This window comes from Toxoplasma gondii, chromosome XI (genome assembly GCF_000006565.2).
Source record: "Toxoplasma gondii ME49 chromosome XI, whole genome shotgun sequence".
In the NCBI taxonomy this organism is placed as follows: Eukaryota; Apicomplexa; class Conoidasida; order Eucoccidiorida; family Sarcocystidae; genus Toxoplasma; species Toxoplasma gondii.
This window is the reverse complement of record NC_031479.1, coordinates 2,772,073-2,796,237: the sequence shown is the minus strand read 5'-3', so window position 1 is coordinate 2,796,237 and position 24,165 is coordinate 2,772,073. Positions and strand designations below refer to the sequence as shown.

The window sequence follows — 24,165 nt, the reverse complement described above, 5'->3', positions numbered from 1 at the left end:
TCTTCACGGACGTCTGCCTTTTGTTCTAGTTTGAGGATTCATCTTTTGCAAAGAAGATACTGCGCGCGACGTTGGCAATCGACAGTGTGCCAGTTTTGTGCACATGCTGTGCGTTTTTGACTTGTTTAACAGGGTCAGCAGACCAGCAAAGGCTACGCGGCGGAACGCGCAGGCAGCGAGCTCTCTGTGGCGGTGAAAAGCTCCCCGACGAAGTGTGTTTGAACGAGGTGTTTGAACGGAGACGGACCTCTTCTCCCCCAGAGAACCGCGTTCTTTTCGTCTGGCGGCGATTTTCGAAGCCAGCCTGTTCATTAGGATAAAGTTCGCGCGCGTCCCTGTTCGTCGATCTGTCTGTCTGTTTTTCACCGCATCGCTCGGTCGTTCTCTCATGTGTGGAAATCTGAAGCCCCGAGAGAACCGAGAGCGCAGGTCGCGCAGCCGATTGAGACAGCGGTGGCTAGAAGAATATCCCGTTCGTGTTTCACGCCTTCTCTGGCGCCTCTCTGGACGAATTAATTGTGGTCGTGGCGAAAGAGAGGGAGGGGAGAGGACGAATTCTCTGTTTTTTCGTGTTTTTTGGCGAGCACACGTCTTCCAAACGGTTCAACGCGTCCGCCCTGCCGGGACGCGTACCCATAGCTCCGCGGCCTCTCGATAGGGCAGGCTCTCTGTCTGCGGGTGGGTCTCGTCGCACAAGTTCGTCAGCTGCGGCGTCTTTGCCTTTTTGTGGACCTTCTCGGTGGAAAACAAACAAATATTCGTTTTCTCTTGCTTCTGCGAGTGAAGAAACCCCCCACTGCCCTCGACACGCAGACGGAAGGGCTTTTTCCCGGTGTCTTGCTCCGCTGTAGGGTGTGTGACTCGGTCTCGTGAAGGCCGTCGGCCGAAAAACGATTCGCCGCCCTTTTCTAGACAAGAAACTACGAGAAAGGCGCAGAAATGCCAAGAGTTCTGGCTCGAGCTTCCGTGTTTCCTTTCCGGAAGATGTCTTTCTAGCAGAAACCCGATTTTCTGCTTGTATCGAAGGTGGCTTTCTGGGGGTTCGTTCCGGGGGGGTGGATGTGCCTCACAAGAGGCGCGGCGTCCGGAAATCACGTCTTGCTTCTGTTGGAGAAAAAGGGCCATATTCCTGCAAAGAAAAGGCAAATCCCTGACTTTTTGGTAAACATGTCATGGTCCAACTTGTGTCGCGTGTAGGGAAGGGCTTGTGAGCTGTCTGCTCGAGACAAGCTGCCTCTTGCGCTCCTTCGCGTCTGTGAGAGTTGTTTTTCCTTTGAGGAAAGGCACCTTAACTAGCGAAGACAAACTTCGCTTGTTTTAAACAAGTGAAAACGCCTTTTTTCTATAAAAGACAGGGTCAACTCTTCACATGGAGGCTGAACTGACACTCGCAGCTGGCGTCGTGGGAAGCGCGGGCGCTTGACTGGGAGGAGCGAATCATCCGTTCTGGGAGATTCCTTTCTTCCAAGGTCCAGGAAGCGAAAAGCCACGCTTCCCTTCCCTGTGGCCGTGACCGTAAATGCCTTTTTCCAGCCGTCCAATTTCGGGTGTCTAGCCAGCGCCAACGACTCGCAGCCTGGCGAACCCGACACCGCGAGAAACGTTTTTGCCCCTTCGCGTGGTTATCTGAACCGAAATCTGTCTTCCGACGCTGGTTTGTGTCGATCGAAAGCTGTCCTTTGGTGTACCGACTTCGTCCGCTTTTTTCATGTCTTCCGACAGGAAGTCCCCAGTGGTAAAACCTGGCCGGGGAATCTTGACCTTTTGTCGTTCTTGTCACAGTGTCTCCTGTCTTTCCTCTATGCTTCAGAGGGAGGCAGGCGCGTCCGCGAAATCTCGCAGGAATCCGCCTTGTCGAAAGTCGCAAGGCACCGCCTCTTGGGTTCTTCTCTATCGTGTTCTCCCTGCAAGTGACGAGCCTCTGCATGCAGTCGGAGATCGTCTCGCCCTTCCCCGTCAATGTGACCCCGAGGCTTCCTTGCGAGTCTTTTGTCTCTCTAGACGCCGACTTCAAGAGGCCCTTTTGTCTCTGTGCAAATGATCCGTGATCCAGAACTCGAGCACACTTCTCGAACAGTGCTCCTTTCGAGGTTTGAGCCTTCTCTCGCTCTGCCGCCTCCCACGGAACCGTTTCGCGTCTCTCCATTTTCGCGTTTGGCCTTGTCGGGTTCCGCTGCAGTTCCCGTGAGCGAATGTCGCGCCAGTGTATAGACAGCTGGCGCTCTGCATGATGTCTTTTCCGACTTTTTGCTTCTTTTAAAGGCGAGAAGTTTGCGTTTCCCACTTCTCGCGAGAGCTGACCGTGTCAATCATGAAGAGCACCTCTGTCCAGACAGACGTGCTTCTCTCGCCTCTTCTCTGTTCTTCTCCAAGTTCCACCAGAGCAAAGGCTCCCGGTCCAGCAACCTTCCCGGAGTGGCTTTTCGATTCTACCGGCGGCTCGCTTTGTCAGTCCTGACGTGACGCTGTCCCTGAGCTTCAGACGTCGCTGTCCGGGCGCGAACTGACCCACTGCACTGTCCTTCTCTCAGAAGCTGGTCCCTGTGCGTTCGCCTGGCCGTTTCTCAACTCTTCGCCACCATGAGTCAGAGCACGAGTGCCGGAGGCAGCCAAGCTGTCGCGCAGAACCCGGGCGCGAAACTCGGCTTCTCGATGAGGAGCGCGTCCATCGCTTCCGACTCCGTCCCGTGTGAGTCGGGCTTGTGTGAGGCGCCCCCTGGAGTCCTCTCCGGAGCTGGAACAGTTTTCTGCGAAAGCACGTACAAAGTCAAAATCGACAACGAGACTGTATGGCAGGTGCCGACTCGCCTCAAGTTTGTCAAGAAGGTACGCATGCGCGACACCTGCAGGACTCGGCTGTGTTCGTGACTCGCTCCTTGCCTGTCACGATCGGTTCGAGTTGTGGATTTTTTCGCGGAAAGAAGTGCCAACTCAACTCTTTTGAAGGCTGGTTTCTTGTAGAAGCAAAGATTGCGTGTTGGCAATAGAGACGAGCTGCGCTGAGCACCTGTGTGTCTTTTGGCGGCGCCCCTGTCTTTCGCGGGGTCTCGAACTGTCCCTCAAAGTTCTGGAAATCGAGACTGCATGGCGATGAGTTTCTGAACGCGTCGCTGGTCCGCCAGTCTGACTCCAAACGTTTTCTTCGACGTCGTCTCGGTCCTTCTTCCGCGGCATAGTCACCCCACTAGAATATAACGTAGCGTTTTCTCGATTTAGTGGAGTGTGTTGCTACCTCATTTCGACGATAGATATAGATGTATGGTCTCTGTACAACATCCAGAATTGGGTGACTGAGAGCGAGCAGAGACTCGTGTTCATGCTTCCGAGGACCTCTTTCACAGCTCGCGGAGAGTTTCTGTTTTTTGCAGGTCGGAAGTGGCGCTTACGGCTGCGTTGCTTCGTTCGAAGACACCAGCGCCTCCGCTTCGGAAGAGGGGACTGAAGACGATCCGTCCAGACGCGAGCAGAGCGGGGAAACGCGGACAAGCCAGACGGGGAGTGCTGAGGGGGACAGTGGCACGAACAAGAAAGTTGCGGTGAAGAAGATCGGTGATTTGTTTCGTGATTTGATCGACGCCAAACGCATCTACAGAGAGATCAAGATTCTGAAGGAGTTGAAACATGAAAATATCATCAATCTCGTCGAAATCCTCGACCCCCTGACTCCAGGTAGCCCTCGCTGCCACAGCCCACCACTTGAAACTCAAGAGTGCACATGAACACCTATCGTAAAGTACCATTGATTTACTAACTAGAGGAACTGATCGGAGCACTTGCCTCCGAAAGAGCAGTGGAAATTCACCGAGACTTTTCAAAAAATTGACTAGTAGGTAGGCAGGGGTTGCCTTTCAGCGTTTAAAGGTGAAACAGAGAAAACGTGACAGCGGTTCTCAGATCAAAAGAGACAGCAATTTCAAGTTCTCGTGCTTTGCATTCTCAGGAAAGGGAATCATTCATTTCCATTGCATCCTGCCCTACTTTCGCCTGTACACCTGGTTCTCCACAGAAGAAACGTCGACACGATACTTTTGTCTGACTCCTTTTGAAACTTATTTTTCGTCTCTAGATGAATACAGGGTTCGTTCACTGATTCCGCCGGCAGCGCTGCAACGTGTTTCTCTTTCTTCTTCCTTCCTCGCTTTCGAGAACCACAAAGTCCCCTGTTTTGGTCTTGCACGTTCACCACCGTCTCTTTCCGGTTTCTGTGCCTTTCCCTTTCCAGATTTCGAGGACATTTACCTCGTCTCTGACCTGATGGACACGGATCTGCACCGCGTGATTTACTCTCGCCAGCCCCTGACTCCTGAGCACCACCAGTACTTTTTGTACCAGCTGCTCTTAGGTCTTTCGTTTCTCCACCAGGCAGACATTATTCACAGAGACTTGAAGCCGTCGAACATTCTTGTCAACCTGAACTGCGACATCAAAATCTGCGACTTCGGTCTCGCTCGCGGGCTTAACATGAATCCCGCGCCACCTCCAAATCTCCTCCCTCCAGCAACCCACCGCGCGGGGCCAGCAGCCGCGCAGGACGTCGTGTGTACGTACACCCCACCCGACAACTTGTCCGGCGCCGGCAAGTGGGGCGACCAGAAGCTCGCTGCGGCTGCCGGTGCCGGGTCGATCGCGGCCACCAGACTTGTGCGTCTCGCGCACCAACAGGGCTCGAGTTTGATCGGAGCCCAGCACCAGGTTCCAGCGAAGACAGACGACGCGAGTGACGACATGGTACGGCTATTTTTGAGAGGTTCCAGAGCATTCGATAGTGTCGGGTTTGAGCTGCCCCCTTCACCCGGAGGCCTAGAGTGTACGCGGATTTCTGCGCGCGCGTCCCCGGGTTTGCACGCTGGGAAAGCAAGGAGCCTGGACTGGTGATCTGCTTCGAGTTGTTCGGTGGGTCGTGGGAAGGCGTTCGGATGCGCTGTGTCTTTTCTGGAAGGACACGGCGGATCTTTGGTTTTTGGTAGTGGATGTGTGAAACAGGCAGAGAGCAACATGAGTCTGAGAGAGTGTTCTCGGTTCCGTTTCCTGTGTTTCTAGGAACTCACAGACTACGTTGTCACGCGTTGGTACCGCCCTCCTGAGATCCTCATCTCTCCATTCTGCTACTCTAAGCCTGTCGACCTCTGGTAAGAACCGTTTGTTTTCTGCGCTTTCCTTCTCGCGTACGCATCTCTCTTCGTGAATGCGCTGTGTTGCCCGTCCCACCGGACCGACTTCTGAGAGAGGGTCGTCGGAGCGATTGTGTCGCGAATGGTCGATGAGCCCAAGTGCATGCGTTCCAGTCCATACGCTTCGCGTGGAAACATGTTGCGAGGTTCCCCGTCTCTCTCTCAACGAGGCTTGCCTTTTGTTCTTTCTTCTGCAGGTCAGTCGGCTGTATCTTCGCCGAACTCCTTGGCCGACGCGCACTGTTTGCCGGGAAGGACCATTTTGACCAGCTGCGGCGAATCGTGCGTGTCCTGGGGCGTCCGAGCACCGCAGAAATCAACAAAGTCGCGAACGAGGGCCGCGGGCGCCACTTCAACAATCCTTCAAAGGGGACTTCGAACACCAAGAGAAAGCGCTCTGAAGCTGCCCGCAGATTCATCGAAAGTCTGCCGAACAGCGACGTAAGACAGAGAGGTTTGTCAGAGGCTCCGCTACCACTGACACGAACCTGGGGACGGGCAGAAAAAGTACGGGGAGCAAGTTGGCAAGACAGCGGCCGTTCGGGATCGAGGGCAGGGCTCCGTGGTCGCTTGGTTTTTGCAAAAACAGAGTGGAGAGGGCAGATAAGTGGAGAGTGGAGAAGAAAGTGTAGTCAATAGGGGAGGCGAGATTTGGCACCGGATGAAAGAACGACAAGATCATCGAAGGAGACACCTTTCGCATGTTCCGTCCTTCCCTCTGGGTGTCTCTACAGCCGTACAAACTCGAGGACTTGTTTCCAGACGCGTCCAAGGCTGCTCTCGACCTTCTCTCGAATCTGTTGACTTTCGATCCGGCAAAACGCATCACAGTTCAGGAGGCGCTCCGCCACGAGTACTTCGAAGTAAGACACTTTGCGTTGCAGATTTTTCTTCAGTTTTCAGGACCGTTGCTTCGATTCCAGTGTCCGCAGGCGACAGCAGACAAACCGCACACGCTCGTTGTAGCTTTCTGCAAGCAAGCGGAGCGCGGGCTGTGAAAGAGTCCTTTCGGTGTTCTGCTGGCCGAGAAAACATCTTCTTCGTGTTTTTGCGCCGACTCCACAGGGTTGGGTGTCCCGCGTCGGCCGTCACCGTAGATGGTGACTTGGATAAACAGTTCGAGATATGGGGGAAGGTACATTGGCTGTTCCTCGACCTCATGGCCTCGTTTCCAGGATCGTGTCTGTGTCGTCTTCTTTGTCTTTTCAGGGTCTACACTCGGTCGAAGATGAACCGACTGTCACCACGCCTGTCAACTGGTCGTTTGACAACTTCGTCCCAACGAAACGGTAACGCTTTCTATCTTTTTTTTATTTTCTGTTTCCGGTCTTTTCAAGAAAAACAAGGATTTACAGGAACACTAGGGGAGAGACGCACCGAGCGAAAGGACATGTCGAGCTCTCTTCGCATATTTCCTCAAAAACGACTCTGTCCTCACATCACCGGCAGGTGTCTGACCTCTAATCTTTGCTCGAGATCCGCTCGCGCGTGTACTTGCTGTAGACATGTGAAAAGAGCGCGAATGTAACGCAGTTCTTAAATGGCGTTTTCACTGGTGCATCTATAATACGTCATTAGTTCATGAAACAAAAGAGGCAACTTCCTCAGTCGACGAATCACCATTCCCACGGCTTTGGATCCCCCCGCCCCCCACAAAGCACAGACAGGCAAAACGTCCTCTCCCCCTATCTTTTCCTTGCAAATCTCTTTCCTCTGTTTTCTCTCTTTTCCTTCCCTGTCCTCGCAGCCTGCTGCAGAACAAGGTGTATCAGGAGATCATCTCTTATCATCCCGAGATCGTCTTGAGAGACTTCCACTTGCTCCCGCCGCGAGGCATCCACGTCGCGCCGAGTTCGTTGCCTGCCTGCATTCGGCAGCCGTTGGCCACTCTGCAGCAGCAGATGGCGTCTCTGTCGACCACGGCGCGGGCGGTGAGTCGAAGCTCTGGCAGCTTGCCAACGGTTTCTCGAGGAGCTTTTCTGCGAACTCCTCTCTCGGGCGTCAATCCTCCGTCTGGCTTCTTTCTCGGCGAAGATCGCTCACTCAGTGCCGCCTCCACTGCGCCTCCTGACGAGCAGAGTGAAGGCATCGACGCATGCGGTCCGATGGTGAGAACCGCCAGCGCCCCAAGTGTCGCGACGTCTGTCGCGAATCAGCTGTCTGTCCCAGGAGGCTTCGGAGCTGGTCTCTGCTCGCTGAAGAAGGAGAGCAGCTCTTGTGGGGGGGGCGGTGGCTCTGCGCGTCGTCCGCCGAACTCCGGAAGTCATCAGGTGGCTGCCTTCTCAGAGCTCCCGACTGCGGAGACCTCTCACTCGCTCCCCTCTGCGTACGCGGCCTCGCTGTCGCCCTTTCCACAAGCGCATGCACAGCCGGTGTCTCTCCGGAGCAACCATGTCCCGTTCGCGTCCCCAGCGTCTCAGTTGGGGCTGTCCTCCTCTGGCGGCGGCTCCGGTGGCGCTCTGGTCTCTGCAGAGACTCTCGGCGCGTCAGGAACGCCTGCTGCGTCCTCCAGTCCGCAAGTCTGTTCCACGGCCTACTCGGCGTCGTACTCGGCCGGCTTCAGCGCGTCTGCCGCCTCCTTCGCCTCTCTCTCGGGTGTCCTCACGACATCTGCTTCGTCTTCTGCTCCGTTTGCACGGAAGGGCGAGCTCTGCCGAGAAACGACAGGACAGCCCGTGACCACGAGCGATCCTCTTTCTGCGCGACACACGACCTCGACTTCTGAAGCGGGAGCTGGCGAGGCAGTGACGGCGGCGCCACTCTCGTCGCGGGGCCGGAGCGAGCTGGGAGTCTCTCCCCGCGTTCCCGTCACCCAGACTGCGCACCCATACATCCACAAGTTCCTCGCGCATCAGAGGGAGACGTCTAGGAGGTCCTCTGCCATCGTGTGTCGCGCGACTCAGCATGCAGCGATGCCCAGCGCCAGCCTGCGGGATCGAGGCTCCTCCGGTATGTTCGCCGAGACGAAGGTGAGCCTCTCAGACTCGCGGCTGCCTTCAGTGTGTGGAACTGTCTCAGGTCACAGCACCTCACTCCCCTCGACGGCTGCAGAGCTCCTGGCGGCGGCGCAGGCATGCGGCGCCTCCGGCGACGGCTTGGCTTCTTGTCACCATGCGTCTTGCTCGGGACAGAGCTGCTCGCTGCCTTCCCTCGGAACCGTTGGCGTCGTCTCTTCTTCGCTTTTGGGGCTTTTGCCGAGCGGCCACCCAGGCGACAAGGACATCGAAGCGGGACTGGCTCCAGATCTTGCCTTTTTTCGAGGAACGAGTTTCGGAGGTCGCTCGACCAGCTGCTGCGTCGAGGGCGTCTCCGAACGCTCCTCAGGGTTCCTCCCGAACGCGAGTTTGACTCCTGAAAGCAGTGCATCCATGGCGCTCGTGGCGGCCCTGAACTCCTTCCCGCAAACCGAGGGCGAGGCGAGACCAGGCGGGCCTCTCACGGGTCATTCGGCGCCCGCGCGCGCGTCGCATGCGGCCTCGGGTACCCGCTGCATGCGTTCTGGCGCAGAAACTCTGGGGACGGGGAACGGGTTCTTTTCTGCTTTCGGAGAGAGAGCGGCGACGGCGGGTCCAGAGGGAGCTGGCGGGAGCTCTGCGCAGGAAAGCCGCACGACAACGCGATCCTCTGTCTGTACAGACGACGGCGCCTTCTTCCTCGGGACTCCTGGGGAGTCGTGCCAGGCGCAGCAGCTTCCTGGAGTGACGAGTGCGTCTCTGCTGCAGCAATATCAAAAGGAGCTTCAGCAGAGACAGTTTGCCGCTCACCAGGCTCAGACTGCTCAGCAGCAGAAGCGGCTGCAAGCGGGCGGAATCGAGACTGTCGTGGTGGAGCCCGTGCAAGGCGCAGCGGCTTCAGAGAGCAACCTCGTGGGTGTGTCTAGGGATATTTCCTTTAATGTCGGTGAACGAACAGTCGAGAATGCAATGGAAATCGAAGAATCCGGGCGATCTGAGGCGTCTGTGCCTCAAAGGGTCTCTTACAGTCTCTCAGAGCAACAGTTTCTGCTTCTGAGGCAACAACAGCTGCAGCATGGCCAGCAACAGCTGTAACGCCTGGAGAAAGCTTGTTCCCTTCAAGCATGTCAAACTGTGGAAGTATCTACAACAAAACTACAGTGCGTATGCACACTCTTCTTGGATGCAAGCGGGGCTAGCGACCCTTCAGGAGTAGAAGATGGTGTGGGAGGGGCGGAGGGAAAAGACACAGGAGACAGTTTGGAAGCGGGAATTCCGGTGTTTCAATGTGAAAGACAATTTGTTCGTGTAAGGTTGTAGGTTGCGGAAACGTTTTCTGGTCGCTGAAACGCCAGAAAACCCATGAAATCAGGTTTCTGGGGCTTCTCGCTTTTTTGCAGAAGGAATCTCGTGACAGAATCCGCCAGGGACTGCATGCATCTGTGGGTGGAAATATGTGGTGCTGTGTGCAGGAGTTTTCACGCCCGTACTTGTGGTGCCTTCAGGTGCTCATATACAGGAACTTTTGGGTGTAGATAGCGCTGATATGCGCCGTTCGATGTATATATGCTTGTGAGTTCGCACATGTTTATGTGCGAGTGTACGTAGAGATGCATGTCTGTCAGGGTGTTGTCTGTTTTTGCCTCGTTGTTTTGTCCGGTTCTCGGGTGTATGTACCGAACTTGTTTCGAGAGGGAACCTCCGACGGCGGATGTGCCTACCATCGTCTCTGGGTTACAGGGGGCTCAAAAGCACCAGGCAACCTCCCCGTTTCCGCTTGCATTCAAGAGTTTCGCTGTGAAGGCAGGGAGTCTCAAACTCACGGTTCTCGCCGCGTTCTCTCGCCAGCAGAAGAAGTGTCATGTGTGCTCGAAGTTTCGTACTGCATGCGTCTTGGGGAAATTCCGGAGAGCCGTTGTCCACCTCCGCAGTTTTTCTGTCGTAAGAGCGGACCCGAGGTGGACAGAAGTGATGAATCTTTTCAGATCCTTTTGAATGCGTGTTTCTTGCCATTTCTTTCGTGGGTCTTTGTTGTCGCTGTCAGCCTTGTCCCCCTTTTCTTGTTACCTGCCTGCTTCGGAGGGTGTGCCCTAAGAGGTATTTCTGCCCTCCTGAAGTCTGCGTTTTCGTGGTAGTAACCTACGGAGACAAACTCCGTTCGCCGCACAGAAAGTGTAGGCGGCTAGCAGCTGGGGTCTTTTGAGCTCCGTGCCGCTGCCTACGATTCGGTTTTTTCCTCAATGTTGCTACGCTGCTGTAGACGCCAAACGGCACAGGAGAGACACTCTGAAGTAAAACTAGCAAACGGGGGTTCCCGCATTGCTCAGGTGTATCATTTCAAAGATCCACAACAGAAAGCCGTGAAAACTGCTCCCGAAGTCTTCGGGAAGGCCATTTGAAGTTCACAACGAAGAAACAATCTCTGTGCCGCTCGCGTCCCCAGCGAGCCTTCTTCGAACTTTGACTGTGAAGTGAGTCGCAGGTTTACAAGCTTTTTTTACGTGCACTTCCTCGATCTTACAAATTTTTCGGGTAGGAGTGCCTCGTCGCTCCGGTTTTGTATGATTTCTGAAGGGCGAAAGATTGTGTCGGACAGTGCCCGCGAAAAACGGACTTATCAATTGGCACATTTGAGTGCTTCAGTTGTTGTCGCGGAAAGGGAAAGCTTGAAAGAGAGAAAGCCAGTTTCTCTCGATTGTACGGGGCGCCAGCTTTTGGATTACTCAGCGCATGCTCTCTGCCTGGAGGTGCCCCACTAGAGATCTCAGAATCGAGAAAAGCATGTACATTTGTTTGCTGATTTCTTCCTCACGAAACACCTCCGGTACAGGTGGCCGGGCGGAAAAAAGTGGGCTGCTTCGAGGTGTACAAGACGACGTTAGTCGTCGCTTCCAAGGCAATCTGAGGAGAACCGTGGCTGCTGGTTCCAGATTTCGACGCAGGAGAAAACCTTGCAGAAAGTTTCTTCTTGGTTTTAAAGCCCCCACTTGTAGAAACACTTGGTCTATATGCAACCAGCCCCATAGAAACAAAACACCGTTTGTCTCCAGGCAAGAAAAAACTTTTCTTTTAAAAAAAAGGCATTGGCAACTGCTTCCAGCACCGTTCCAATTCTTTTAAACAGCGCGGTTATAATCTCCAAGCAACTCTACTGCTAACTTTTTGGGCCCATCTTCATTCTTCCCTAAATATTTGTATATATGCGTCGTGAACTGCCGCACACACATACGTTAGAGAACGGACGCGAGATCGTCACTTAGAACAACTACGACTGCAAGATTGTTTAGTGTCTGTCTCTGTACGTATAGGAACGTATGCAGTTGTTTACATAAATTTGTCTGTATCCAGATAATTCTTTGTATTTACGTGCGCATTACTATATCAAGGTAAAAGTAGGTTTTTGCATACACATATCACCTGGGATCGGCTACGGTTCTTGGGCATCGGTATTCAACAGTTAGCATTGTGTAAAAAAGCGGCATTCGTCGTTTTTATGTGTTTATGAGTCTACCGTGCGCGTGCAAGGTGCTGCGAGGTTCCAAGGAGCGTCCCAAAGCATCACTCGCGCCGAGCCAGTTGTGTTTTTTTCGTCTGGTGGTTGGCTGCAGACACAACAATCTTGCTCTGCCTAAAAAAAAGTAAATTTCGATTGGCTGTTGCCACTCCTTAAAGACGCCGGGAAAAGTGAGGAGCGTCCAGCGCCGACTCTATTGTTTCTTAGATTTTTCTATCTCGAGCAAAAGAGCTCGACGGCGATTCCCACCACCTCACATGGTGCATGAATGGTATTTTCTAGCATATTGTGCGGTGTTGAAAGTACCCTTTCCATCCAGAACCGGTCGTTTGTTGGTATTCACGTCACCAGCATGTAAAAGGATTTTCAATAGATATGCAAACAAATTGATTAACATCACCACATACAGGATTCAGGTGCACATTACTTAAACGTTCCACTGTCACCAGAGTAGAATAATAGAAATCTGTATTTACCCGTACATCTTACAGACCCGCTTTTCACGCATTACATCCGACAATGAACTTCTGGACGTCCAGAGAACCGGAGCAGATGATGATCTCGAAGTACCAGATACCCAGTGATCTATAGAGTATAACGGGACATCAGACCGAACTTGCTATCCTCTGAAACCCGAGGGACGAAAGTTACAACACGCAAGTCGACGTGCCAGATTTCCTTCTCTGGTCCGGTGCGTTCATTTTGCCCCGACATCGAAATCTCATATCTTCTCGCGCGCCGTATAACACGCAGAACTGGCAGAATTGATGACAGCTAAAAACAGAGGGCCGAATCCGATCTAGGCATGACAGCAGGACGCGGAAAAAGTCCAGTTGCGCGTGAATGGAATTTAGCATCCGCCCTCAACATATGAGGATAAAGGGCATCTTCAAGCGTGGTATCCATTATTCCTGCAGGGTTGATAGAACCATAGAAATGTAAGTACAATGATACATGAAACGATTATAATACAACTGGATTCTTTGTTGACACTTTCTGCGTTTCGCAGCTTGCAGCAGACCTTCAACGTCTAAACTAGTACACCCCGACTCGTATCATATACTCCCGAGAACGATATAGTGCCCTGCCAACGCAAGCGAACTTCGTTCCGGCGAACAACAAGACCTTCAAGATGTAAACCGGTAGTCCAACTCGCAGTCGAGACTCCTCCCAAAGACCTGTAAATAATCCTGACTCAGCCAGGATGACTTTCAGCAGTTAGCAGTACGATGGCACTGATCATACTGGCACGTGAGGGGTCGCTCTTTTCTGTCGCGCCGCAGCAGCGCGTGCGGTCTCTCTTTGCCAGTTTGGCGTCAGAGTTACAGGTCGACAAAAGGGCGAGGAAATCCACATCTTTGGGGAAGCCGCGACCGCAGCTCCTCGCGTTCTTTATAAAAACTGACGGAAGCAGTAGAAGAAGCTACTGGTAGCTGCACGGTTTGACGCGCTAGCAACGAAAAACGCAGTGACATATGAAGCTCCAGTTCTCCTGTCCTCATACTGGTACAAAGTAAAAATACGTTTCCCTCCCTGTGACAGTTGCAGACAAGCATTCACCAGGAAAAAAAATCGACCAACACGCACACACCCTGTCCTCCCAACTGAAAACCCGTGCACTGGCCACTCATCCAAAGTGAAACACACACCCTTTGCTGCGAATGCAATTTTGTCCTTTGTCTCTTCTTCTGTATGACCCCTTTCGGAGGAAATTCACGAGCGACGACGCGGTCAGCCTGGTTTTTCGGATTCTGTTGACAGATTTTGCGAAGTCGGCAAAACCTTTTTTCCCTAAGGCCGCGACACTTGTGTTGCCCCTCTCACGCACGCATGTCCTTTTTGTTCTATTTCAAACGGTGACTTCTGTTTCAAAGGTGAGTTGCAAACGCGTCCTGTCAAGTCGGGGCTGTTCCCCTCGACAAGAAATGAGTGTCGACGGAACATAACTCTACAGAAACATCTCCCTGTGTCCGAGAGGAGAAAAACTCCCTCTCACCGAGGAGTGCACGCTTCGCCCCCATGCAGCCCCGCACGAAACAACACAACACACTGCCTTTTTTCGAGAAACGAATTCTTTCTTCCTGCTTCTTCTAGACGGATCTACACTCTTGGTTCTTCAAGGCAACCAAACATCGAGAGAGACGTAACGATACAGTCTCTCAAAAAGCAAAAGAGAGTGACTCCGACGAGGTGGTAAACGGATAGAAGACGGGTTCGCGTAGACACTGGATCTGCCTGCGAAGACAGTGTTTCGGCGCGAATAGAGCTGCACAAGGAGGCGCCTGTTCACTTTGACGCCACGCACAACAGTTTCCAAACTCCTCAAATGAAAGATATCGGTTCTCAACACCCGTCACATCGGCGCCGCAACAACAACGGGGTACAGCGAGAGATCTCAGGGCAACGCCTGCCCTGCACACACAGACTCCTTTGGCACAACTTGAAAGTATCTCACAAATTTCCGTGAAAATATCCCCAGACATGGCCGCCGGAACGCAGCAAAAAATTTTCTTCCTCGACTCCTAAAGAAAACGAGAAACACTTGGATACTTGAACGTTGTTGAGAAGGAAGGACGGCAGTCGCGCCGTTGACGTCTTAGGCCCAAAAATCTCTGCAAGAGGCGACGGAGAAACGCGCTCCTCTCTTGGAATTGTCTCTGGGACCCCGTCTTGGAGTCGAAGTAAAAGAGCCGGCCTGCAACCGCCTTCGTCCGCGGCCTCTTTGTGACACAAGTAACGCTCTCTACAGTGCGCGGCAGTCTGCACTGCTGGGTCGAAAAAATACCTGGCATCTCATTCCCTTTTGACTTCTGTCGGGCCGTCCACGCCTGCTGCGTATCTTGCATGAGACTCTCCTGCATGCACGCGGGGCTCCACTGCATGCGCAGCTGCCGGGAGAGCGTGGCAGATGGCTGCGATGGTTTGCCTGCCGCCCGCGAACTCCTCTGACTCGTCCCTGGCCCCTGCTGCCCTTTGTCGATGGTTCCCGGCCGCCTTGTTGTCTTCACATGTCGTCTCGGTTTCTTCCAACGGGCTCTGATTCTTCTTCTCTTCTGCGTAGGCAGTCGCTTCGCCCTCCCCCTGCGGCGCCGCCATCCCTTCACTGAGCTGCCCCTCGGCCGACCAGGAAGGCCGGAAGACGGCTGCCTGGGGATTGAAGGCGAATGGCCTCTTGGGGCACGGCGCTTGCTCTGGAGTCCTAGCAGCTCGTTCTTTCGGGTCTCCTGGTTTCCAGTCGCCTTGTAGGAGCTCTTGAGGAGACACCGCAGACGGCGAGGACATAGGCGACGTCGGTCGCGCCAGAGCAGAGCTTCCCAGCAATGGCGGCAGACACAGGTCCTGCAGCGAGTCAGCACCACGAGCGCTGCCTTCGCCCGGGGCCCCGCTCATCCCCTGGAGCTCCAAGTCCCCGTCTTTTTTCGGAGGCAACAGGCCCAGTTGCTGCTGGACCGACTCCATGACGGGAGAGAAGGGCAGCTGCTGCACCTGGAGGACAGTCGCCACGGCTCGACCGACCGAGGGCGAGGCAAGGAGCTGGGGTGAGAACCCGTCTGGGAGGGGAATCCCCGCGCCCGCAAGGAGGGGGAAAAGCGGAGCCGTGGCGCCGGTCTTGAACTCCCCTGGCCCCGGGAGCGGCCCCGCGGTTACCTCGCCGCCCTCAGTCGGCCCTCGAGTCGTGCCGGCTCCTCCTTCGCTGGTGTGCGTCGAAGAAGAAGTCGTAAGCGTTGTCAACACCCCCGAGTGCTGAGCGAGAAATCCGAAGCCGAGAGGGGACGAGGCAGCTGTGAGAGAGCCTCCGACGCCGACCTGGAGCGCAGCTGCACTGCCGATGGATGTGCCCCCCAGATTGGCGGCGAGTTGCATGCTGAAGTAGTCCGGAATCGACTTCACATCGATCCGCGCGACCATCGTCGTCGCAAGGCGTCTCCGCTGCTCCTCCTCGTTGGCGAAGTACACGCTCCAAGACGGCCCTCTCGAAGCTCCGCGCCCCGAGCTCCGATAACCTGCATTTGACAAGTCCTCTCTTCCGTCTCGGGCGCCCCGCCGGGGCCCCGCGCCCTTCGAGCCCGGCAGCATACCACCGCGGCTCTTCCCAGCCTTGAGTCCGCTGCCTGTCCTGCCCTCTTCTCTCGCCAGAGGCGCTGGGACACACGCCTGGCCTTCCACATGGCGAGTGCGAGAGAAGGCAGGGTCGCCTCCCCACCGGGATGCGGTGCTCGATGCTGAGAAACCTGCAGCTTTCGAATCCGCCGCGCATGCTTCGCCGCCATTCGCGAATGCGCCCGACTTCTGAGCTGCAGGGGACCAACTCGTCGAGTCAAGAGTGGACAGAAACGACCCAAGCATTCCCCGCCGCCCGGGTGGCGGAATTTGCCGGGGGTATCCACGCCCGGGCCTGATGAGAGGCGAAGTCGAGGCCGCCTGACTCTCGACTGTCGACGACTCTGTAGACACAAGCCCCTCATGCTGCCAGAGCTGCAGACGTTGACAAAGCGTCTCCCTGCCTCCAGGTCCCGAGCCTCCAAATTGAGGTTCTGCATCCTCGGACTCTCGCTGTGCTTCGATCTCTAACCCGCGAGCCTCGGAGTCCCCACTGAACGCAGGGACCTCTTCTTCCCAGGCATTCCCTGGCTGCGGGGGCTCGCTCAGGGGGCCTGAAGCCGCCCACACGGGCAGGCGCCCTGGAAACGGGAGAGTTTCGCTCGACAGCAGCAGCGGCGACTGCATCAGCGCAGGCAAGCCCCCACTCTTCGCTGGCCCGCGGCCTCGGATCCCGGAGCCACGTTGTTCTTCCCGGGTCCACATGAAGCCCAAGTCTGCGCCGTCTCGGTTTTCAGCGTCCACGAATTCGCCTACTTCCTCCCTCAGGAGCGAAGAGCCGCAGTCTCCGGACCCGCGCGCCGAGCGTGGCGTATTGAAAGTCGTTGTTCCGCCCTCGCAAGCGGCTGGTCGCTTCTTCTCCGTCTGGTTAGCCTCGCCTTTGCTGTCCTTCTTTCGCGGCCCCTGGCGCGCCGTCGGAGTTAAAGTTTCCCCGCGCTGCTCTCGTCCATAGTCGTCAACCTCTGCATGCACCCCGGGTCCATGACGCGGAGCCAAGCTCCTCTCGTTGTCTAACTGACTGCTTTGCACCTCACAGGCACTCGCTTTCTTCCCGAGAGCCGACAGAGTCTCGCGACCTCCGCTCTCCTGGTCGACACACTCTCCCGGGTTCTGCTCCCCTCCAGTCGCGCAGTGCTTGCTCTTTCCACTCCGCTTTTCGTTGATCTTCTTCTTGGTCCCTGGGGCGAAAGGCCCCTCGGGCAACAGCGGCGGCGCTGCGATCTCCGAGCCGGAAAAGGACGAACGCGGCACAAAAGGCTTTTGCATGGAAATTCCAGGCGAGGAACTCCCGACTTGGAAGGCGTCGGCAGACCCCGACTTTCCAGACGCGGCCTTCGGCGCCTTCCCGCGGGCTCGCATCAACTGAGAAGAAAACACGACACAACGCTGGATAAGAAACCATTCATAGACACAGATTCACAAGAAAACACAAAAATGAAACTCTTCATATAATACATTTTGGGTTTCAGGAAAGAGATACACACCCCGTCTCGAGTTCTCGAGAGACAAGGGGGGCGACATGAGAGAACAAGACGTGTCTTCCTTTCCAAAAAACGCGCAGTTGGGAATCCGAAGCACGCTTCTTACAGCTCCGATTTATGGAATCTCTTTGCGTTCCTTGGATTTTCACAGCTTTGCTCTCTTAGCCTAAACCCTAAAAACGGTGAAAACGAGTTCAGCAGAAACTCAGAAACTCCAGAGATACTCTTCTAGGTTGTCGTGTCACCTTAAGTACGCTGTCTCGCACTGGCACATTCACGTGCTGACAAGCTAACAAACCGCCGGAGTTTCTGACTGTTCAACCAATTCCGCATCTACAACAAGTACCGGCTCCATCGGCCTTCTGGACCTATTCGATACACGCCCTTCGTGCCGCTTGCTGAGGTCCCGGAACGTATTTTTAGGTTGAGAAACGAAAACACAAAAGGCGACTTGAGTTGCAGCGACATATCTTCAAGGCGCACCTTCACTTGATTTCTCTGAACGACTTCGCGATGAGAGATGAACTCCAATTCGACGCCGTGTCCAGCGCTCCCCGGCAACTGACTGAGAAGGCGGCGCAGCAGTCCTTCTTGTTGCGCGAGAACTCCGCTATCGAGCGATGCTGTCCAGAACTGAAAAGCAAAGGCACGAAGGCACAAGCGCACGCGGTTACCGAAAGATTTGGAAACAGTCAAACAGAACGCCTTCCTTTTTAACTGAGATCTCTGAATGACACCACCGGGACCCGAACGTTTCTCAGTCTGCAACGAAGCAACAGATCTGTAACCAGAAGGAAAATGTTCCTTGAGAAGCAACCGCAGCAAAACGCCGAGGAGTAGAAGGGAAAAACTTGAGTTCGACTCAAACGAACTTTCCACCCTCTGGTACCTTGAAAAGGCGTTTCATTCGGTATGCAGAGAGCCCCTTCGAGTGTAAGAACGAAGCTCCATCGGACGTCATTGGTAGCGCCGCGCGTCCAGAACACTTGAAAAAAACAAGGTGTGGCGAAGCTTTTTCTGGAGTTCAAGCGTCGAGAAAGCAACGCTTTCTACCTGCTGAATCAAGCGCTCACCTCGATTTTGTGCTTTCGCCAGTGATGTCGAATGCACAGAACGATGCCGTTGCAGTGACGAACTGCACCCACCGATTCGTCTTTCAGAACTGTGCTTGCGAGGAGGAGAAACATCTCCTGCAAACCGAGAACAGAGACAGGACACAAAAGACTGGAGACCAAAGTCAGACCCGCTCCGATGTTCTCCACCATCGTCTACACGGACTCTAAGTCGACCGACAGGATTTACCGGAAGCCTGCGCCTCGAAAAACTTTTGCCCGCACGCAGTTTCTCGAGTGTGTCAAGCGGACGCTCCTGTTCTGCTCTCGTCTGTCGCCCTTGGGTACAGATTTTTTTTATCCTTTTCAAGCACGCAGGGAGTGAATTCGTTAGGAAGAACTGAAGTATGGCCACCAACTTTGTAGGCAAGGCTTATCGCACAAGTTCTCTTCGAGTTTCCTCAACGAAGACGCACCTGGACAGTAGTTTTGGCTGCAAATCGCCGAAGTGCGAAGTGGCCTCCCTTGATGTTCTCCGGGTGCTCCCAGAGAGGCTTCACTGGATTTTTGAAGAAGCACAAATTGTGGAGGTTCCCTCGGCTGGCGCTCGCAGGTAGCCACCAAGCGAGGAACGGAGACACTGCCGTCCATGAGGACATCCTTCCTGGACACGAAAAGAGAATCACAACCACCGATCCGTCTAAAAGACAGAGATGGCCTACACTTCCTTGACGCTTCCCACACTCAGGATCGAGAGTTCACTGCGAAAACCACAGACACTTGAAGACTCCTGTCAGAATTATCTGTGTAACTCGACACTTCCTTGACGCTTCCCACACTCAGGATCGAGAGTTCACTGCGAAAACCACAGACATTTGAAGACTCCTGTCAGAATTATCTGTGTAACTCGACAGCTTATGTCGACTTCCTCCAAAACGCGACGTAAAACAGCTCGTCTGAGATGTCTCCAACAGCTTCGCCTTCGCCTCTCCACCTGAGAGAACTCGTAATCACTCACCTGCCTCCTCTCTTCACTGTATAGACCCAGCTTTCTACACAGGTCTCTATCCATCTGCAGTTCTCTGCAGCTTTTCCAGATATGTACATGCATACAACCATCTGAATATACAATACTTTCTCTGCTGCACACGCAGAGAAAGGAGACATGTGTTTCTGGCGTATGTCAGGAACTACCTGAAAAAAAACGGAGACTTCTGTCACCATTCGAATACACTCCAGTTTCCCCTTACCAACTCTCTCGAGGCCTTGTTCGTACTCCTCTTGAAGCTGCTTGCTCAGCGACACAGCTCCCCCGCATCCATCGGATTTCCCGTCGGCGCCGCTGCTCTTTCCTTTTCCTTCCTTTCCTTCTTTTCGGCCACTAGGGCAGACAGGCTCTTCCGTTGTCTCCGCTGCGCCTCCGTCTTGTGCACTGTCTTCGCCGTCTCTCGACATGTACGCGCCTTTCTCCATGTCCCCTGACTTCTCTGTGCCACTCACAGAGTCGACCGCGGAAACCGATGGAGACGCAGTTGCCTTGTGACCAGTTGTCGACGCAGTCGTCACGTTCCCCGCGCTCGTGCATGGATCCAGCCTTCGAAAAAAGCGAGAAAAGCCAAGCACACGCCACAGATCAATGCACAGTGGAAAAGCGAGGTCCAGGTGGCAGTCGATTATCAGAAGGAAACAACCTAATCGGCGTACACACGCAAGCACCGCTACGTCCACATGCACAAACACTGTGTCCCCTCACATGCAGAAATATTGAATTTTGAAAGAAAGTTGCTGTCTTTGAGTGAATGCCTGGTCTTCCGCGCATCACTTCTTTTTTCAGTTGATTCTTCACCTCGATTTCGCTTCAAATCGAGGTCTGATGCCTTTTTTTCTTCCTCACAAAACCTCACTTCTGCCGTATGGAGAACGCGGAGACGCCTCCCACAGCGCATCCCACTAACAAAGCATGAACAGTGGGATCGAACACAAAACTGAAACGCCCTTTTTGAGTTCTTCTAACGTTTCACGACCACTGCAAGAGTGCACACAGAGTAGAGCGGTATCCAGGTTCTTTGAAAACGAAGATTTGTCTACAAGTTGTTCACCTACGTTTGTATGCAAGTGCCGGTGTTTCAAGTATAGGGTGTATACGATATTCATCCTTTCTTTTTTTCTGCACTCCTTCCTCTTTTTTATCCTGTTCGTTTCCACGACTCTCTGAGGGACTGACGCGAAAAAGCCACATGAGTGGAAAGCCTAGAAAATCACAGCTCGCGCTCAGAGGGAAACCCGAGAGACATTCGTCGAAGCTATGTGAGAGATACAATCCCCCTCACCCTGCAGCAAAGACAATTCATGCAACTCCACGATTTCTCTTCTCCTTTTGCTCACCAAGCGATCCACTCAACGGGACGTTCGTCGCGTTTCCCTCTTCCCTTTCCTTCGACCTCACGGCCAGCGCGTCGGCTGCCTCCAGCTTCTGCAACGGGTTTCCGCTTCCTTCCTGCCACGACCCAGCCCTCGTCTTGTTCTTCCCTTTGCTTTCGCTCTGAGCCGCCTTCGACCTTCTCGCTGCCCTCAACGAAGCGAACTCCGAGTTCGCGCCCTTGGAGCAGCTGGAGAGTGAGGGTGTTTCTGAAAAGTTCGAATCCTTCAAGAGACGCGCCCGGGAGCCTGTCTCCAGTGTCTCCACTCGCCTTTCCGAGTCTGTCTCCAAGGAGAGAGTCGCGCACATCTCGGTTCTTGCTTCCTGCAGTGAGCGCCTCCGCTTCGTGTCCCTTGTTTAGCTGTCGCCCGCGCTCTCGAGCCCCCTGGGCCTTGGTTCGAGCCTCCTCGCCAGCATGCACTAACTGGCTCGCATCTTTCTCGGACCTCGCCTCGCCGTTGCTGAGGGCGGAGAAGCGATTGTAGCCTGCAAAAGCAGTCGCAAATGCGTGCGAATCTCCTGCTCTCTGGATCGACAAGAGGCCGCATGCCGCCGACTCCTTCGACGCATCCACTCCGCCTTTTCTCCCTGTTCTGTCTGCCCCTAAGCTAGGCTTTCCCTTCCCACGCCCCGCCTTCAGAGACGCCCCGAGCCGCTGTAGGGCCTGGGGGCCCTCGCAGCTTCTTTTTGCCTCTCTTCGAGGAAGGCGGGCTGTCGCGCGAGAGACTCTCGATCCGCTGCCTAGGCGACTGCGGTTGTCTGCTTCGCTGATACCGAAACTCGAGTTCAAATCCGACTCTCCGCAAGTGTCGTCGTCGAAGAGGTCCGTGTCTGAGTCCTGGACATCGAAGGAGGCCCACCGGCGCCGCGCCGACCCCGCCATCGGTGTCTCTTCCTCCTGCGAGGCGAGAACGGCCTTCGGGGTCGTGCGGTCGTCGCGTGTGGTTGGAAGGACATAGAGTTCCTCGGAGTCGCAGCGAGCGGCGTAGGCCGAGGGTAGCGCGGCTTCTTCGTTTGGAGCAGGCAACCTCTGGTGCGCGGATGCCTCCGGAGACAGGGAGCGAGGAGGGCCGTACTCCGGAGACTCTGCCTCCAACCGTGGGGGCGTCGAGGGAGATCGAATCGAGCCAGCACTTTCCGTAGTGGACAGCGAGTGGCCTGCTGGGCAAATTCCGGGGGAAAGGAAACCCGCGTCGTCGTTTGACGCTGCAGCCGAGCAGCAGACGAGTCCCGCTTTCCCTGCGCGTTCGTCTGGACTCGAGTGCGACAAGGGCGAGGCATCCGAGAGACCGGAGAACGGCTGCTTGCATACATCGGAAGAGAAGCTTCCGCGGCTGTCGAGGTCGCAAGAAGGAGTTCCGGTCATCGCAGCCGCCGTCGTCCTCTCTGACAGAGAGGGTGAGAAACAGGTTAGATCCGCGCTCAACTTCAGACTCACCGTTGTCCCTTCTGTCCCGCGACTCGGCGACGAGAGGGGCATCCCACCAGCAGCCTCCTGCCTCTCTGGAATAACAGGCGAAAGCTGCAGGAATGCTGAGGCACTCTCTCGGGCTTCTGCTTCCTGTCTGTCCCCGATTCGAAACGCTTCTTTGTCACTCTTTTTAGTTGTCACAGACGCGGGGTTTGTCGGTGGAACGAGAGCTACGGGGCTCCTGACCAACTCAGAATCAGCCAGAGCCGGAGCACTGGCGTTTGAATCCCTTGAAGGTAGCGGCGAAACCGCCACTGCGTGCGGGTCCGCGGTTCTCCCCTCTTCACGGACGTCAGCAGCTTTTTGGAGCTTGCCTCCGTCATTTTCCGTCGCGGCTGCCTGTTCAGGTCCGCCTGTTGGGCTCGCTCTCCTGTTACTGGCGTCGTTCCTCTCGCAGGCTCCCTCCCGAGGTTCCTTTCTACAGCCCCCCTCAGCTCCGAACTGTGTTGGGTTGTTTGCCACCGACGGCTGGTCAACCCCCACTGTCGAAGGGTCAGCAGAGAGACGTGTCTCGGCGCTACTTTGTCTCTGACTTGTAAAGACGCATGCAGGCAAGAACTCGTTGACTGCAGAGTCCGCTTGAGGATTCCCCTTGCGAGCATCCGCCACCTGGGGAGGCAAGGTCAAGGTCGGCGGCCTCGGAACGCATCTTGCGCGAGGTGTACAGGCACCATGTCCACGCGGGCTGCACATCCTGGTGCTGACAGACGGCGAGCACGGACAGGAGGGAAGGCTGCCAGCCGTCGCGGATGCTGGCGAGAAGAGTTCGTCATGTTCTAGGTAACTGCGTTGGCATTCCGGAGTTCGGTTTGTCCCTGCAATGGCGAAGCACGCCTCTGGACAGTTCCGTTCGTCCTGCAGTGACAGAGAGACCCAGGAAAGCTGTGAGCAGACCTGAAGACCTTGTTCGAGGGAGACACATGCAGGCGCGTTGATGGTGACGGACGCAGAAGAGAAGGAGTCCGAAATCTCCGTCGAACCGTCTAGAGAAACGCTCCTGATCTTCGTAGGTGAGAGATTCTGAGGCTCCTTGCCTGCCGTTCCACAACATGTCTGTTCGTCACTTTCGGGATCGGGAACACACGGCTTGGGGCGAGAGTCCACGACGCCGCTGGAAGGAGCACTGCAAGCGGGAGAGCTTGAGAACGCAGACGAGGCCATCGTCGATGCCTGTGAGCTAAGTAGAGGACCAGGACTTTGAAATCACGTGTCCGTAGTTTCTTGTGTGTGAGGCAGTGGCGACTGCCGTCGTCGAAACCTCGAAATAGACGCGTTTTCTCCGGTGGAGGCAACAGCCTCAAAACAGCCTTCCCGGCGGTATACTGTGCGTTCCTTGCAAAAAATCGAAGGACAGCACCTCCGGCCTCGTGGTTTTGAGCTGTCGCGCAGTTGGAAGGGCGGCGCTACTAATGGGGTTTCCGGATGCACGATCCGCCGTGCAAATAGAACTCTCGTTTGCCGATTGAATTACGTCGAAACAAGCGATTTCGAGGGAGAAACACCTGTGGCTATACAGAGAGTCCCGCCGGGGCCCTCAGACCCGAGAATCAACTTGGTGGCACCGCAGTGGAGAGGCAGCCCCGCCTACGAAGAGGAAAAAAGGCGCAAGAGAGTCCTCTCCTGTCGGCAGAGATTGAAGGGTTCTGATGCATACGTACACAACACCTGTCTCCACCAAAGTCGCGTTCTGTCGTGTGTGGCGGAGGGGGAAGACGGAAAAGCGAGTGTCTCCCGTTTCCCCCTCCTCAACGGTAGGCAGTGGAAAAAGCTCGATGTGTCCTGCCACACAGGCGCGAAGGCTTAGCTCTTCGCTAAAAGTCCGCAGACTCGCAGGAAAAGTCAGCGGAAAGAACAACGGAAGGACAAAGGGCGCTGTTCACTTGTGACAAAAAAGGGTGGCAACCAAGACTCGACCGACGCCCGGAACTGCCGCGCGTCCACATGAGAGCTACCCGCGCCGTGCGGATTCCCGATGTTCTTTCCTGTGTTCGTCGAAATCTTT

The 24,165-nt window shown here is 55.0% G+C and overlaps 2 protein-coding genes across 2 annotated transcripts; one reads left to right on the top strand and one right to left on the bottom strand.

Annotated features, from left to right (window-relative positions):
* The first annotated feature begins 105 nt into the window (after positions 1-105).
* Positions 106-10,781, top strand: TGME49_312570 (CMGC kinase, MAPK family (ERK) MAPK-1). Its single transcript, XM_018782723.1, has 8 exons — positions 106-2,826; positions 3,369-3,669; positions 4,223-4,728; positions 5,041-5,129; positions 5,369-5,612; positions 5,906-6,034; positions 6,381-6,460; positions 6,919-10,781. The coding sequence occupies exons 1-8, from the start codon at positions 2,581-2,583 to the stop codon at positions 9,218-9,220; spliced, it is 3,897 nt and encodes a 1,298-aa protein (XP_018635470.1). The 5' UTR covers positions 106-2,580; the 3' UTR covers positions 9,221-10,781.
* Positions 10,782-11,914: 1,133 nt separating this feature from the next.
* Positions 11,915-24,154, bottom strand: TGME49_312560 (hypothetical protein). The gene is made up of 6 exons (XM_018782722.1): positions 20,659-24,154; positions 19,524-19,867; positions 18,750-18,937; positions 18,295-18,411; positions 17,705-17,854; positions 11,915-17,102 (listed from the first exon to the last, which is right to left on the bottom strand). The coding sequence occupies exons 1-6, from the start codon at positions 23,322-23,324 to the stop codon at positions 14,433-14,435; spliced, it is 6,135 nt and encodes a 2,044-aa protein (XP_018635471.1). The 5' UTR covers positions 23,325-24,154; the 3' UTR covers positions 11,915-14,432.
* Positions 24,155-24,165: the final 11 nt, after the last annotated feature.

Excerpts from the sequence above, each read along its gene's own strand:
- TGME49_312570 (XM_018782723.1), top strand. The coding sequence starts at position 2,581 with ATGAGTCAGAGCACGAGTGCCGGAGGCAGCCAAGCTGTCGCGCAGAAC. Across the intron at positions 2,827-3,368 it reads GCCTCAAGTTTGTCAAGAAG|GTCGGAAGTGGCGCTTACGG; the intron begins GTACGCATGCGC and ends TGTTTTTTGCAG. Across the intron at positions 6,461-6,918 it reads AACTTCGTCCCAACGAAACG|CCTGCTGCAGAACAAGGTGT; the intron begins GTAACGCTTTCT and ends CTGTCCTCGCAG.
- TGME49_312560 (XM_018782722.1), bottom strand. The coding sequence starts at position 23,324 with ATGGCCTCGTCTGCGTTCTCAAGCTCTCCCGCTTGCAGTGCTCCTTCC. Across the intron at positions 18,412-18,749 it reads CAGCCAAAACTACTGTCCAG|GAGATGTTTCTCCTCCTCGC; the intron begins GTGCGTCTTCGT and ends CTCGGTTTGCAG. Across the intron at positions 17,103-17,704 it reads TTCAGAGAAATCAAGTGAAG|TTGATGCGAGCCCGCGGGAA; the intron begins GTGCGCCTTGAA and ends TTTTCTTCTCAG.